Raw genomic sequence first — 14,925 nt, forward strand, 5'->3', positions numbered from 1 at the left:
ACCTCGCTGTCCACAGACTGTGGACTGTGACCATCAGTCCACAGTCAACTGACTGTGGACTGATGGTCACTACTGATCATCACAACATTGACTAACTTTTTATTTACAATTAGGATCTGAAAACCAGAGGACCAGCTACGCAAAAATCTACCTGCAGACTTTAAGCAGCTACCCTGACACTGCAGTGATCCTGGACTGGGCTGAGCTGCTCTTCCTCTCTCCTCTTCCTCTCTCCTCCAGAGTGACGAGTTTTCATCACCAGTAAAGACAAGTTTGAGTAACTGCTGGAAAGTGTATTATATATTTTCAGTGTTCATTTCGTTATACTGTTTGGACTTAAAATAAAATGTAATCTCTTTTGTAATACTCTACATTTTACATACCTTTTTCCCTTATCTCAGTTGTAACATTATGTGAAGTATTTGCATGTAATTCGGCCTTCAAGCGAGATATTAAAATTAAACGCTTTCAAGTAATATTTCATCTTTTCTAAAACAAAATACAGAAAATACTTTCACAAAGTGGCTTTATTTCCATCATTCCTCTTGTGAGTTGTATAATGGAGTGTTATGGCCAGGTTACAAGTATTTTTAATTATCAGAATGCAGTCATATTAGGATCATAAAGATGCAATTTTACCAGAAGAACATCTTAAAATATGGGAAGTCATTTTATGGAGAAGTCTTAGCTCCCTCTGACGAAACCAGCTCAGTCCAGGTGGTTCCGATACATTCAGTGGTTAAGAGGATCAACTGGCCACCAGGTAAGCATTGATGTCAAAATAACAAACAGAGCTACTGATGTAGGAGTATTTTCCATGTTGAAGAAAAGCTAAGTTTATAATGGGAGAGGGAAAATTATGCGTTTAGGTCAGCCGATGTCTCCATCCAGGAAGCCACTAAAGCCAAACAGAACTCCAGTCCAGCTCCAGCTGCAGTGAGGATGAAAAAGGGAGAAATAACTGAACGTTAACATGATAGAGAATAAAGCAAATTTGGTAATTCGCTTTTAATGTGTTCCAGATCCAAAAAGAAAAAGCTCTGATATAAACTTGTTTATTTATTTCTGCCAGGATGTTGGTGGTAATTTTTGTATTTTTATTACAATGTATCATTAACACATAAGCATGCATTATTTTTAAAACCACTAAATAAACTGACTTGGAGAAATATATTTAGCCAAACACACACGGCCCCTATAAGCAACACTTCCTTCCCTACCTGACCTTCTCTGACTCAACACTTACTGATCTCTCCATCCTCATGCTCTGATCGTCTGTAGCAGCTGGAGGAATCAGTAAGACCTACAAGCCTGTCCTGCTTCAGCTGCTCTCTGCTGGTCATACTAGAATGGGGAATTAGGAGAACACCAAATTAATTTAATATCATAACACAGCAAAAGGCATATTACATCTAATTCGGAATAAAACTAAGTACAGGACACACACCCACCAAATAATAAAAAACAGAAATTATGTGAATATCCTCCTTCGGCCTGTGACCTACCAGCTTAGTTTTACATTTTACATCTGGAAGAAAATGTATATATTTAAGAGTTACGTTGCCTCCCCTCATCTACAGCACTGATTATGTGCTTGGTAAATAAATCATCTGCACAGTCACTTGACGTGTGGTGCAGATTAATGTGGACCTGATAACATTGGTGCAACGATCCGCTGTTTTCCCATTTTAGCTTCAATGCTAGTTAATACACACACACACACACACTGAGGATTGCGCAACAGTTTTTAACACATATTTCCTCCAGATATATTTGGTATTTTCCACGCTTAATGCCACTCGACAGAGGTGCGCTGGTTAACGAATTCAACATAAAGACAGGCGAATATTACACAAGCCTAGTTTATGAACTTTACCTAGTGCTAACATTAGCTAGCACAATATGCTACCGGGGATCACGGCAGACAAAATATGTGACTGTCGTCATAAGTTGAGTAAGATTTCTTCTTTGAAACAGGGTGGACACTTTAGAACCTGATAAACGGTGTAATTTTGTGAAGATTACTTACCATTCACATTCTGTGTCCCGTCACCGAAGCCCTGCAGTTCGGGACAGAGTTCTGAGATCTCAGGGAGTCATCCGCTTTAGTCAGCGCTAACCAATCGGAACACGTCTTACATCGCTCGTCCTTAAGCCCCGCCCAGAATGTTCATGTAAGCTTCCCCAAAGCAAATAAAGTTGTATAAGCAAGAAAACGAATTCAACCAAAAACTTAGAAAAAGTTTCAACCAAAAAAAAGAGACTCAACCAAAAAAAAAAGTTTCAACCAAAAAAAAGAGACTCAACCAAAAAAAGAGAGACTCAACCAAAAAAAAAAGTTTCAACCAAAAAAAAGAGACTCAACCAAAAACAAAAAAAACAGTTTAAAAAAAACTTAGTGATTTTTGCTTTGACATGATTTTTTTTTTTGATTGAATACTACTATTTTTGTTTGACATGATTTTTTTTTTTGATTGAATAATTGTGAAACAAATCTAACTCCATACCTCAGCTCTTGAGGGCCGCTTTCCTGAAAATTTGTAAATGTATTTCTATGTCAGGGTCTCTGTGCATTCTTAAGTTTTTGCATCTGAAACAAAGGCCTTTCATTTCTTAAACTCATTATAATATACATGTAATTGTAATTATGGGACAATTCATTTTCCAAAATTTTGCTTTTTTGTATCTTTTAGCCTGCTTGGTGTTGCTAGACGGGTCATAATTACGAGATTCAAAGTCAAAATTATGACTTTGAATCTCATAACTATGACTTTAAAAGTCGAAATTATGACTTTGAAAATCGTAATTATGACTTTGTAAGTCAAAATTATGACTTCCTGTTGATCTTATTTTTTCTTTCATGGCGGAAATGGGTTTCCATAAAAATGTTTATTTTCACATTTGAAAAAGAAATTGCTTTGTTTAATGCATATTTTAATGTGCTTCTAATATTGCATAAAAAGGCTTCTGTGGTTTTATCCATCTCATTTAATTGTTAGAATAATGGATTACTAAAATAATCATTAGCTGAAGCCTTACAAAAAACCTTTAATTGTTTAGCACCTGCTTCCAAGTTTTGTATTTTAAGATGTCCATATAAGGTTGATTATTTACTTATGAGCTAACAAAAAACACAATAAGAACAACTAAAACATTAGTTAATATAAAGTTTGAAGGCAGTTAACTGAATAAAGGCAACTATTTGTTACAATATTCCACTCCATCTCCACTGCTGTTGACATAACAAGCAGAAACGGCTGGTTGGGGATTTATTTGATGGATTGCTTTCTTCTTACCATGTAGTTATCTTCTCCTGGAGTTCATCCCCATTTCCATGCTAAGACCCAAACATTACCATACTGTCAGCTGTGGTTCCGTATTTGATGAATTACCAGCCGATAAGTCGAAGACGAAAGTATGAGATCGGGGCAAATGTGAATGTCTGGATGTGTTTGTTAGTGAAACTTGGATTAAAGAAGGAAAACAGTTGCTTTTATTGAGGAAGTTAATGCTGTGCATCAGCTTGGACAGCAAATATATAAGACTAGACGACTGAAACTTTATCTGTAATTGCTACAAGTAAATAGATATCCTGCTAGATATCCTGGCAGATGTGCTGACACAGTTTAGCAGCCATTTTATCCCAGCTGAGCATCAGAACTGTACTCACTGACATTCTGCTGCGAATAAAGTTTGTTTTTGTGTGTGTTGCTTTGTTTTGGCCAGCGAATGAAAAGCCAAGGACATTGCCATGGGTCAGCCGAGCTCCTGGCACCCCGCTGAAAGAGGCTATTACCAGGTTTTCAGCACCATTTCGGCTCCAAGTTCTGTTAAGCACCAACTGGGACTGTTGGCTTTGGTTGCAGCGTTTGGCCTCATCCTCTGACTAAAATCTCAGCGTGGAGACTACTGAAGATAAAGGAAGCTGAAGATGTTAGTGGGGATGTGTCTATAAACATCTTAGTAAATAAGAATGCCAACAATAAGTGGTTCACTACACACAGATTGATATATTTGAAGTGTTTATTTCCTTTAATTTTGATGAATGAAAATATATTTTAATAGAAATGTGGGTCTGTGGTTCTGCTGAGGTGATCAGGAAGCCAACATTGCTTTGATAGCGACCTTCAGGTCTTCAGCGTTACTTCTTTCATCTACCTCTTGACAACAGTCCATAGATTCTCTATGGGATTTGTGGAGAATTATCCGTTCTCCATGCTGAGTTCTTGATGTAATGAGGTTACAGAAGAGTCAGTGAGTTGAATTCATGAATTCCATTTATTAATACCAAAATACAGCTGGTCCATTGTGACCTGCCACCTGTAGGAGGTAACGGACAAAAATGGCATCCCGGAAGAGGTTGTGCCTTCCTTTGTTAGCCTCTATCTAAGTTACACCCCAAAGAGGGCGTTACCTAGCTCCTATTACCCTGTAATCTTAGCTTTGAGGGCGTTTCCTAACATGTCATTTCTTTTAGCTTTAACTTAGCTTTAGTTTAGCAACTAGCTAACAGAGATAGAAGGAAAACACAGAATTATTTATTCTTGTCTGTTCTTGTCAGAGCAGTTTGCTGGTCATCCAAACACAATACAACCATAATCATTGTGCCAACTTTTGGTACCTTTGGCATCATGGGGTGGTACCAAGTCATGTGTGTCAAAGGATGCATTCACACCAGCCCTGTTTAGTCTGCTTCATTTGGGAAGGTGTGAATGCATAAGTCAAACTCTGATGCAGACCTAAAAAGCAAACTCTGATCCACCTGCAAACCCAGGTCTCAGTTCGGTTGCAGGGAACTCTGGTGCAGTTTCAAAGCATATGTGAACACCAAGCAGACCGGACTCCGCTCCAAGAGCAGGAAGCAGACTACAGAGCAGAGCATTCTGGGTAAATACAGCAAAAATAAACACACATCTAGTGCTCGTGGGAGAAATAACTTCTGGTCTTTTGCCTATGACAAAAGAGAAATCTTCCAACCACTGAAATCTGACACTGCTCCAATATGGTTACATTTAGTGAAGAAAGAAGTTGGCTCAGTGTCTTCTCCAGAAGTTTTTGTTGTGTTTCCTTCAATGATTCTTGACGCGGCGCCACCATTGGTGAGGAACAGGTTTTTCAAAGAGTGTGAAATTTAACTGCACCAGCAGAAAATGTAATACATGTTGTAATTTTGGTCTCCAATAGGACAGAGTCTATCGGACTATGAGGAGTGAAAACACCATAAGTCGGCATCTCTGTAGAAGGAAGCACAAAATGCTTCTAGTAGTTTCTTTTCTATATACCAACAGGAGCATTACAGTGAAACCTGCAATGCTCCACTTGTGAAAGTAAATCTGTTGGGCTTCGTCTTGGTAACATGCTGAGGAAAAAAAGAGAATTTGGTCATAACTCAACATCGCTTTCAACAATATTTTTAAATACTGTATATTTTCAGACAAATTGAATCTAAGGTCATTTTTAGAGTTTAATTTGCTGTGATAAACGGTGCAAATACGTCACTCTGTGACAAACCTCTAGATGTTAAGTGAACCAGTGAATTATATTATATTAGCTTTTGAGTGTTTTTATTATCTGCTGACAGGAACAAACATCTCATTACAACTGTAATCCAAGTGAACTCTGTTTGACCCTGACCTGTGACCCCTGGTTCTGTGACCCCTGGTTCTGTGGGTCTATTTGTCCTGTCGCTTATGAAACATGAAAGGATAAACTTGGTTCTTTATTTGTTTTATCTTCAGTAAATTAACTCTATATTAATGTTACAAGACAAAACAACCCGTTTAAATTCAGTATCAGGTCTTCTAGGTTTTAGCACTCAGAAAAGCACAGCTTAGGAGTGTTTCCTTTCCTGCTGCATCGGAAATACCAGGACCAGAGCCTCTGAAGCTTGATTCTGATGACACACACACACTCTGACACGTTCACAAACGCCAAATTGGAGCCCAGACACACAGGCAGCATACATACAGGCCGTTGTGAACGTGCAGCGGGCCAAAGCTTGTGAGTGTAAACAAATCCTCTCCTGCTGAAGCCGCCTCACCCACAAACACCACAACACACACACACATACACCAACTCCCATCCGCTGGGAGTATTGTTGGACTCTTCCTCTGCTGCTGCCCGACAGGCTGTGCCTTGGGAAGAGGAAATGCACTTTTATGTAGCACTCTGAGACAGAAGAGCCTTTGTGTTGGCAGAACAACAGGTCAACTTCTGGAATGCAACATTGATCCTTATTTTTAACTATTGTCTTTGACCAGCTGCAAAATATCCAATCCAGACCTCTTTGCTTATTATTTTATTAAACTGGGCTTGGGCCCCACAGGATTTCTGAAGGTCCAGTACCTGATTCTTATTTAAAGGTGATCTATTATGCTTCCACTAACAGGATGGGATAGGATCTTTCCTAAATAATGAAATATTTCCTAAATAATGAGATAATCGTCTGCTTGGTTCAGCCTATTTTGAGCTTCTTTCAGATTGAGCTGTTTTAGGGCCTCTTGTCGCTTTGAATCCAGATAAACTGCTGCTGGCCACGCCCAACTCAGCTTTACACTCACACTCAAAAAAATGAACTTAGGGGGTTATTAGATTACTAAAAGAATATCATGTACTTTTAACACAATAATTTCATGTTTTAAACAAAAACGTGATAAAATCATGTTGAACAAACAAGAAATTCATCAACTTAACGTTTATGAAATTGAATCATGTTGAGATAACACGATTCATTATAGTCAGACTGATCTTGTGCTGGCGGCGACGAGCGAGATCACGGCAGATCCCGCGAGATCATGGGAAATCACACGAGGCCCTGCGAGATGATTGTTTTTCGTGCCAGGAAAACGCCAGCTGCAGTTTACAGAATACTAAATTTTCCTGGCAGGATTGTGCACATATCAGTGTTGCTATGTACACTGAAAGAAATAACTCTTTGGATTAACATAAAAAAAATCATGGAAAGATTTTCCACCTGATTACTTTGCTTTATTTCAGCACTATGTAATTCTGTTACTTCAATTTAAAGAAAATGTGTTGGCTCAACTTAATTTATTAAGGTTATTCCAATTTAAAGCAAATGTGTTGGCTCAACTTAACTTTTGTGGTTGATTCAACTTATTTACTTTAGTTGGACCCAATGTAATTTAATAGAACCAGACCAACTAATTTGCAATGTTTTGGACCAAATTGACTTTACTTGATTAAAATGAATGCAAATTTAGTTGAAACCAACTTATTTAACAGTGATACCTTCACACCATGTAATTGATGTACTCATGTCAGTGGCTAACATGTGTTAACATCACATGAAGTGATGGTTAGCTGGTAATTAATCAGCGTTTTTCTAACATTTGCACCATTTCCTGCTTGCTCCATGCTTGTGTCAAAGCACAACTGAATTGAAGTGGTTATTGCATTTATAAAAAATAACATGTTTAACAGAATTATTTTATGTTTCAAAGGCAAATATGACAAAATCACGTCAAATAAACATAAAATTCAACAACCTAGCGTTAATAAAATGTATTCAAGTTGAGACAACGTGATTCAATTTAGTCAGACTAATCTCCCGCCGAAGAGGGTCTAGCGAGACCCGGAGATCACGCGAGACACTGGCGAGATTACGGAAGATCACGCGAGATGCTAGCGAAATTACGGAAGATCACGCGAGATGCTAGCGAGATCACGCGAGATCTTGTGTCTGGGAAAACTTCAAACTGTTCTTTCAAGAGAAGCGGGAAGATTCCTGATTTGGATCTGCTTAATTTGAAAAAGGTAAGATTCAGTCTATTTTCATCCGTCTAAATCAAAATAAAAATCGAAATAAAAATATGCAAATTAAAATCATCAGACTTTTTTTAAAAAACATTTTTTTCTATGTTCGGTCACGTTTCTATGTAATTGATGTACTCAAATCATGCTAACATCACATGAAGCAGTGTAAGGGTCACAAAGCTGCTGTCAAGGCAAAAAACGGACCCCATAAATGTCACAGTTTTGCTCCTCCTCAGGTTGTTAAAACTCCCTGGAAAAAAGTTGGACTGATGTAAATTCAGCATCTGGTGCCATACAAACTCTGAAGTCTGAGGTTTAGTGGATTTTAAACACTGGGGCCAAACATAAGTCTATTTAAATGTTTTTTTATTATTATTATTATTTAATTTCAGTACTGTTATTATGTAGGTAAATGCAGAGTGGACATTGGATACACACACACTTTTGTGGCTTTCTATCGTAATACAGATTCTTCATTTATTAATAATAAAAAGTATTAAATTTGAGTCAGAGGAACCTGCGGAGACCTTTGCTGTTAGAGCTTTAAATGTGCTTGCAATGTCCACATAAATGTCCACCTGCTAGCTATGGATTTCTAGTATTTTTTTCTGGCTGAAACACTCAGAGGATTGTCCATTATTCCTATTAGTCCATGAACAGGCTTTCTTTTTTTTTTTTATGCATATATTCCTCCTCTGCTCTAAAGATGTATTTTGTTATTGTACTTGTTTTTCCCCAAATAATTGTAGTTCAAAAACAATTTTTAAGTTTATCGGTTTAATTTTGAAATGTTGAGGTTTTTGTTCAGATTTTTATGTTTTATATTTGTATTACTTTCTACCATGTTCAAGTCACCACTGTTCTGCACATACATGCTTTCATGTGCCCAGTGGTTATATTCAGTTTCAGAACAGCTGACACACTGGGTGCCTTTAAATCTCAACTTAAAACCCACCTGTTTAGAGTTGCTTATAGCTAAATTAGGCTTAGTGCGGTTTTAATGTCTTCAATGTTTTTAATGTTTTTGGCTTTACTTTTTATCTGTTTCACTGTTTATTAAATGTTGCATGACTCTGTGTTTCTGTTTTTAATTATGTAAAGCCCTTTGAAATGTCTTTCTGCTGAAATGTGCTGTACAAATAAAATTTGATTGATTGATTCATGATCCATTCAAGAGACTTGTACTAAAAGTTTGAATGTTCAGATACAACTCTGCTCAGGGTGAATTACATATTTTAATGTTTGAAAATCTGATCTCTTTCAGAACATCACCTGTCTGTTATCCACCTACATAAGCACTGGTGAAGTGGGTCATCGGCCATCAAGTTTTAGATTGCAGTGGCTAATGGTAAGTTTTGCCAGATCTAAAATGACTGAATCTAGTGTTAGAGCGATCATAAGGGTTCAGCTGAACTTGTATTTGGCAAGTCAGTTTTATTTGTCTTTATTTGCGTGGGGATGTGGAACTGTAAGGAGTGTTGTCTCTCTCTGTCTAGTAGATATGAGCTGCTATCAGCCCTGTGCTAGCTACAGAATAGTACAGAGCAAGGGGGAAGAAGGATGAGCAGCAACATGAGATTGGGATTGACAGCACTAAAACTCTCCTGCCACTGACTGGTTGTTTCTAGCACTGGGAGAAGGCAGAGGAAATAGATTTTTCACAGTATATCCCCCTATACTGTACCCTTGTTTCAGACATAAATATTTCTTAGGTGACAGCTTCAGTTAGAAGCTTAAATAAAATGTTAAACTTAATTTTAGTCATGGCATAATGAAAGGAGAATAACAATTTTAAAGATCTTTCAAATAGGCTGCAAGCCACTGATCACTTTCGTTGTGACTTCATTTGAATTTAAGTTTTCAAGTGTGTGACCCTATAGTATACTGCTGGATTTTTGCGGTTGTTCTCATTGTTTTCTGATCTGCATATTTAGGAAAACACGGCTGAAGTCAGACGAGAGTGGATCCTAAAAGGCCTGTGTGCATACCTGGATGAAGATCCAGAGAAGCTGGAGAAAGAGTACATGGTATGTTAATTTATCTTTGTGTCCACAAAAGAGGTGATTATAGTTGGAGTTAATTGGACTTCCTGTGAATTACCAATAAATTTAAAGTAAGAGATGATCATTAAAACTCTTCTTTTTTTCACTTGGGTACATTCAATTTTAATTTGACTTTTGAGATGCTTTTAGATTTCTCCAACAGAAAAGGATAATTATTAGTAAGATTGATATAATTACAGTTATTGTTAAGTGGGTTTAAAATGAGGATTTTTAGGTGAGTTAAACTCCACAAAAAGATCTTTGGCCTGTTTTATTTAGTCTTTTTTTCTAACAGCATTGTTTCATATGCAGACAAAAATATTAAGTAACTTTACCTAAGATGTTAGTACTGATCTATTTGGAAATAACTACCACACATAGTCATGACATTTCCTCCATCCAGGAAATAAGACAGGTTCTTCATGTATAAGATGTTTTTTTTGTGTACAGAGTCAGGGCTTTGTACTGGTTTAGAATGACAGTCTGTGTGGTGGATCCTCAGACTGTCATTTCAATTGAGGAGAACAGGCCATGGAATATGGGGCCTATTTGGGATTCATCCCTTCTCTTCATGTTTTTCCATATGAGACAATATACCGTATTTTCCGCACCACAAGGTGCACCGCATTATAAGACGATTTTTGTGAAAATGTAGAAAATATGGTACCTTTTCTAAATGGAAAATCTTACCACTGGACTCACAATTAACACAGACAGATCTTTGATGGACCTTAGCTGTTGTTGAGTCAGCCAAATAAGTGTAAAGTTATTTTTTTATTTAATGAGATGTGAAATCTCTCCCCCCCAATACCCCACCCATGTTCCCATCATCAAGGTGCACAAATGGCCGAGACCGTCTGTGGAATCTGTTATTCGACCGGAGAGTGCAGAGCCTGGCGATGCCATTGAGGATGTTGGGATTCTCCTGGACGGGGTGGAAGTGATGAACAACTTGAGCAATCTATCTTTACATGTTTTTCCAAAGACCGCAGTCGAAAACTAAATTTTAACTGTTACAGTTCGCAAAGTTGAGCGAATTTACTGACACTTTTTATGTTGTTAAGAATTTGATCTATGCTAAACACAGCCCAGTTTTTTTCTGGAAAAACAAAACTGACCTTTTGTTGTTTATTTCAACTTTCAACTCAGCTGTTTTTTGTGCTGTGTAAAAAGAAAATGGATAACAATTTTGAAAATACAGTTCATGTTGTACTTTTTCTCATTGTTGAGTGTTCTTTCTTCTTTCAGTGTGGTCTTAAAACACTTAATTTAATAGCACTTAAGAAAATGTCTTTGATTTAACATAATTCAATCATGGAAAGATTTTCCACACGATTATATAGCTTTCTTTCAGCATGAAGCATGTTTGTTCAGCTAACTTAATTTTCATGAGTTGAATCAACTTAATTAAGTAGTGTGAAGTTATCAGTGTAAAATTAGTTAGGCTGGCTCTATTAAATTACATTGGGTCCAACTAAAGTAAATAAGTTGAATCAACCACAAAAATTAAGTTGAACCAACACATTTCCTTTAAATCGGAGTAACAAAATTACATAGTGCTGAAATAAAGCAAAGTAATCAGGTGGAAAATCTTTCCATGATTTTTTTATGTTAATCCAAAGAGTTATTTTTTTCAGTGCACATGTGAAAATGGCTGCAAACAGATGTGCAGTTATACAGCCATACCTCTTTGAAAAGCAGAAGTAAAACCTGCTGCACAACCAACAAGAATGCAACACGTTTTAGAAGCAGTTGAGAACCGAATGGAAGAATGAAAGCATACAAAAAGTTAATTTTCCATAGTAAGTCACTTAAATATAACCCATGAGTCAGATGTTACAAATTTGACCAACCAGCCCTTTCCCAGGCCCGTCAGTTTGCAGCTGTCCATCTGTCCTCACATGGATTCTCTGTGAGATGCTTAAAATTAAGGATGTCATTTGTGAACTTTGTCTCTGGTCTAATCTTCTCCAGAACTTCCTCACTGATCTATCTGCTGTTTCTGCCGAACCTTAGATGTCTTCAAAGGTTAATTTACACTCAGGTGGACACAGTTTACTATTTGATTTTTGAAAACTGCATCTGACTTGAGCACTACTTTGTGATCTCAACATTTGCGAAAGACTGTTTCATAAAAACCTTTATCTCAGATCTGTGTGTACACACTGACGTTTCTCTGAACTGCTGGTTCTGTTGAAGATCCCAGATGTTTTCATAAATTATAAATGTAAAATCTAAGAGTAAACATTTGAATAAACTTATTTAGAGACACCCTGCTGTTTGAGCTTGGATGTTTTTTTTATGAAATATGACTCCTTAAACATGTTTTTTTTGTTGTTTTTTAAACGGCTAACTGAGATTTCTGAGCTCCCATCAGGGAGGAGACGGAAAGTTTGAACCTCTTTTTCTGTTGCTCTTTTCCCCTCCATGATGCTGCAGGCTCAGAGAAGTCTATTAATTGTTTACATACTCCATCTTTTTGCTCCTCCACTTGTGAGTTAATGTGACGCATCCCACGGACCGGTCTCCGCTCCTCGCAGGGGGAGATATGCCCATTTAAAATCCTATAATCAGACACCTACGAGTCTGATGAACGGCCATTACTGATGAAAGTGTTCCTCAGTCCGAGTTGAGGTTAAACCTTCAAGATTAATGTTGTATTAGGAAATGGGAAGACCTCATCCCTCTCATTCAGATGCAGAAAGTCGGATTATTTTGTCCGTTTAAAGTTCTTACGTTGCATTGAACTCTTGCAGCTTTTGCACCGATGTTTAAAAATCTTTGAACATGCTTGAATTTCTGTTCGGTGTCTTCTAGGTTTGTAAAGTGCTTGAAAGTTCATGATATTTAAACTGCACAGTTTAGTAATAAAGTGCAATCCAACGTTTGATTAAAAACCTGAATTTGGAAAACATTTACAGTTGAAATCACAACTAATAAAAAGAGATTTTTTTCTTCTGTCTTAAGTTAAATCAAGACTTCAACTTATCTTCATTTAGGTCAGTTAGAATTACAAAAACAATGTATGTTTTCTAAATGCCAGAAAACGTAGACAGAACGTTTTTGGTTAAAAAAGAAAAATTACAACTTCCTTTGTATATTGTGTTTATCCATTTAATTTGGGCATGAAGACAATTTACCCTAACACAATTTGCTTTAATTATTTTAATGTAGTGAATCTTTATTATTCCCAATGGCGTAGTGAGTTATTGATCTGTGTGATTGAAATAAATAGTGGCTTGTATTTTAGATGCTAACTAATATAATCAAAATTGGAGATATTTTCATTAGTGTTCTCTTTAACCAGTCTGGTGTGTGTGTCAGAGACATTTCAAAACCTTTACTTTGTCCCTGTTGTAGAATATAAAATATCGTCACCAGGCATTAATCATCAACAATAAGTCAATCAATTGAATGACAAATTAAAATGACTTTGATCATTTCCATTTGATTTGTTTTGTGTGGTGCTAGAAAACTTTGAAAACTTAACTTAATATTAAAGATGCAACAATCCGATATTAATATCTGTATCAATCCTGACATTGATAAAAATTTTAGATTGGGTATTGTAACAGTTTGCCTGATACGTAATGGCAGATCTGTTCAGTCTAATTCTCTGAGCGACATCATGCTTCATTTATTTTATATTTTATGTATAATTCATAAATCTACTTTCTGAATCATTTTAAAGAAGGTTTGTTGCAGTTTATTTTTAAATGTTTGATCAATGTAGTCAACCAACTTTTTTGTCTATTTCAGTTTTTATTATTTATTTATGTTTCTAATTACAAATTAAAGTTGTGTTGTTTTTACGTGTTTGACAAAGCTTGTGAAGCTATTGCTGTACTTGAGTGTGCCGTTCTGGTACAGAGTTATCAAATAAATCTATAATTCAGTACATTTATGTCTGTTTAAAAAAAAGAAACATTTTAAGTCAACTCAGTTTTATCAGATCGATGTTGATTCATACTAGACCTCAGATATCTGTGTGTTTAGGCTGAAAAACGTATCAAGATATTACTTCATACCAGTTGACATTGTTAATTGTGAATATTGATAATTATTTATTAATATTTTGTTTAAAATATCTGAAATACTGCCAAACTATTTTATTCACAATTTTCACCTCATGGCATTGAGTTTTATTTTTAAACAGTTGTGAGACTTTGTGGTGAAACCTTGAACTGCTCCTGCACAAGTTACTTAACAGTTGGTTGCTTAGTAACCAAAGTTGAGGGGAACTTGGAACTGCTTGTTTCTCAGCAAAATGCTGCTAAGTAACCAAAGAGTAAGTGAGTTAGTTGATGCCACCAACCTTGCTTAGTTAGCCGTTAGACATTGAGCGGCTAAAACTTTCCTCTGCCTAAATCCCCCAGAATGCTGTGCGGTTCTGGATTGGAATTTAGTGAATATTCTATATTTAATATAATGTCAAAGTACTATCTATTGATACTGATCATATGTCTGTTGTGATATATATTGTTCTTTATTTATTGCCCTCTCCTAATCTGTACCAATGATAGAAGTGAAAAAAGGGAAAATGCATGAAAAGTGCTTAAGTTTTACTGTGGGAATTGTGAATGGACCCTGAGTTTATTTTGAAGAGACAACATAAAAACTTCCAGCTTCTGCCCAACCAGAGGTCATTCCTGTACCAAGTCCTGGTCACTCTGGGACTAATTAATTGCTCTTAGTCAAAAACATTTCACAGATTTTATCTCCCAAATTCACCCTTCCTACCAGTCACTTTTTCTCCATGTCTCAGTTTGAAAGTATTCACAGTCTCCTCAGGCAACCTCTCACATGTCCACTGAAGCGCTCTATTTGGTTATTTTTAGGAAGTTTCCCCTCCCAACCCTCTCCCAGTTCTCAGATGGTCCAGTCCAGGCCAGAGGAAGGGGAGTGGTAGGGAAAAGGGGAAAATCTTCAACAATGATTTCATTAACATGATGCCCAACATGAGCAGTGCAACTGGAATTTACCATCTCTGACATCTCTGGATTTATTTCCCCATTCGGATTTAACGTCTTATAAACTTTGACTTTTGTTCGTATTGGACATGGAAACCTGTTGAATTTTCTTCAGAAAAGACAATGTTGATCAAAAG

At 36.7% G+C, this 14,925-nt stretch overlaps 2 protein-coding genes and 1 long non-coding RNA gene across 3 annotated transcripts in view; 2 read left to right on the forward strand and 1 right to left on the reverse strand.

Annotated features, from left to right (window-relative positions):
* Positions 1 to 509: 509 nt before the first annotated feature.
* LOC106913152 (uncharacterized) lies at positions 510 to 2,677 on the reverse strand. The gene is made up of 2 exons (XR_015765210.1): positions 1,247 to 2,677; positions 510 to 931 (listed from the first exon to the last, which is right to left on the reverse strand). It is a non-coding gene; the product is annotated as an uncharacterized LOC106913152 (long non-coding RNA).
* A 4,571-nt stretch (positions 2,678 to 7,248) lies between these two features.
* On the forward strand, positions 7,249 to 12,899 carry LOC148155535 (uncharacterized). Its single transcript, XM_088012342.1, has 4 exons — positions 7,249 to 7,776; positions 9,041 to 9,124; positions 9,711 to 9,803; positions 10,654 to 12,899. Exons 1-4 carry the CDS (start codon positions 7,642 to 7,644, stop codon positions 10,819 to 10,821), a joined length of 480 nt encoding a protein of 159 aa, XP_087868468.1. The 5' UTR covers positions 7,249 to 7,641; the 3' UTR covers positions 10,822 to 12,899.
* A 1,801-nt stretch (positions 12,900 to 14,700) lies between these two features.
* The window catches only part of LOC106933799 (rho GTPase-activating protein 7), a 43,578-nt gene continuing 43,353 nt past the window's right edge, over positions 14,701 to 14,925 (forward strand). Inside the window, exon 1 of the mRNA XM_088012343.1 lies at positions 14,701 to 14,924. Within this exon, the coding sequence (XP_087868469.1) occupies positions 14,912 to 14,924 (13 nt within the window). The 5' untranslated portion in view covers positions 14,701 to 14,911. The remainder of the gene's footprint in view (position 14,925) is intronic.

This window comes from Poecilia mexicana, unplaced genomic scaffold (assembly GCF_051168715.1).
Source record: "Poecilia mexicana isolate PSO_F unplaced genomic scaffold, ASM5116871v1 scaffold_14, whole genome shotgun sequence".
Lineage (NCBI taxonomy): Eukaryota > Metazoa > Chordata > Actinopteri > Cyprinodontiformes > Poeciliidae > Poecilia > Poecilia mexicana.

What these genes read in the sequence shown, in the direction of transcription:
- LOC148155535 (XM_088012342.1), top strand. Translation starts at nt 7,642, where the DNA reads ATGCTAGCGAAATTACGGAAGATCACGCGAGATGCTAGCGAGATCACG. An exon ending in ATCTGCTTAATTTGAAAAAG is followed by an intron (nt 7,777 to 9,040) that starts GTAAGATTCAGT and finishes GATCTCTTTCAG; the next exon opens with AACATCACCTGTCTGTTATC. An exon ending in AGCTGGAGAAAGAGTACATG is followed by an intron (nt 9,804 to 10,653) that starts GTATGTTAATTT and finishes CCCATCATCAAG; the next exon opens with GTGCACAAATGGCCGAGACC.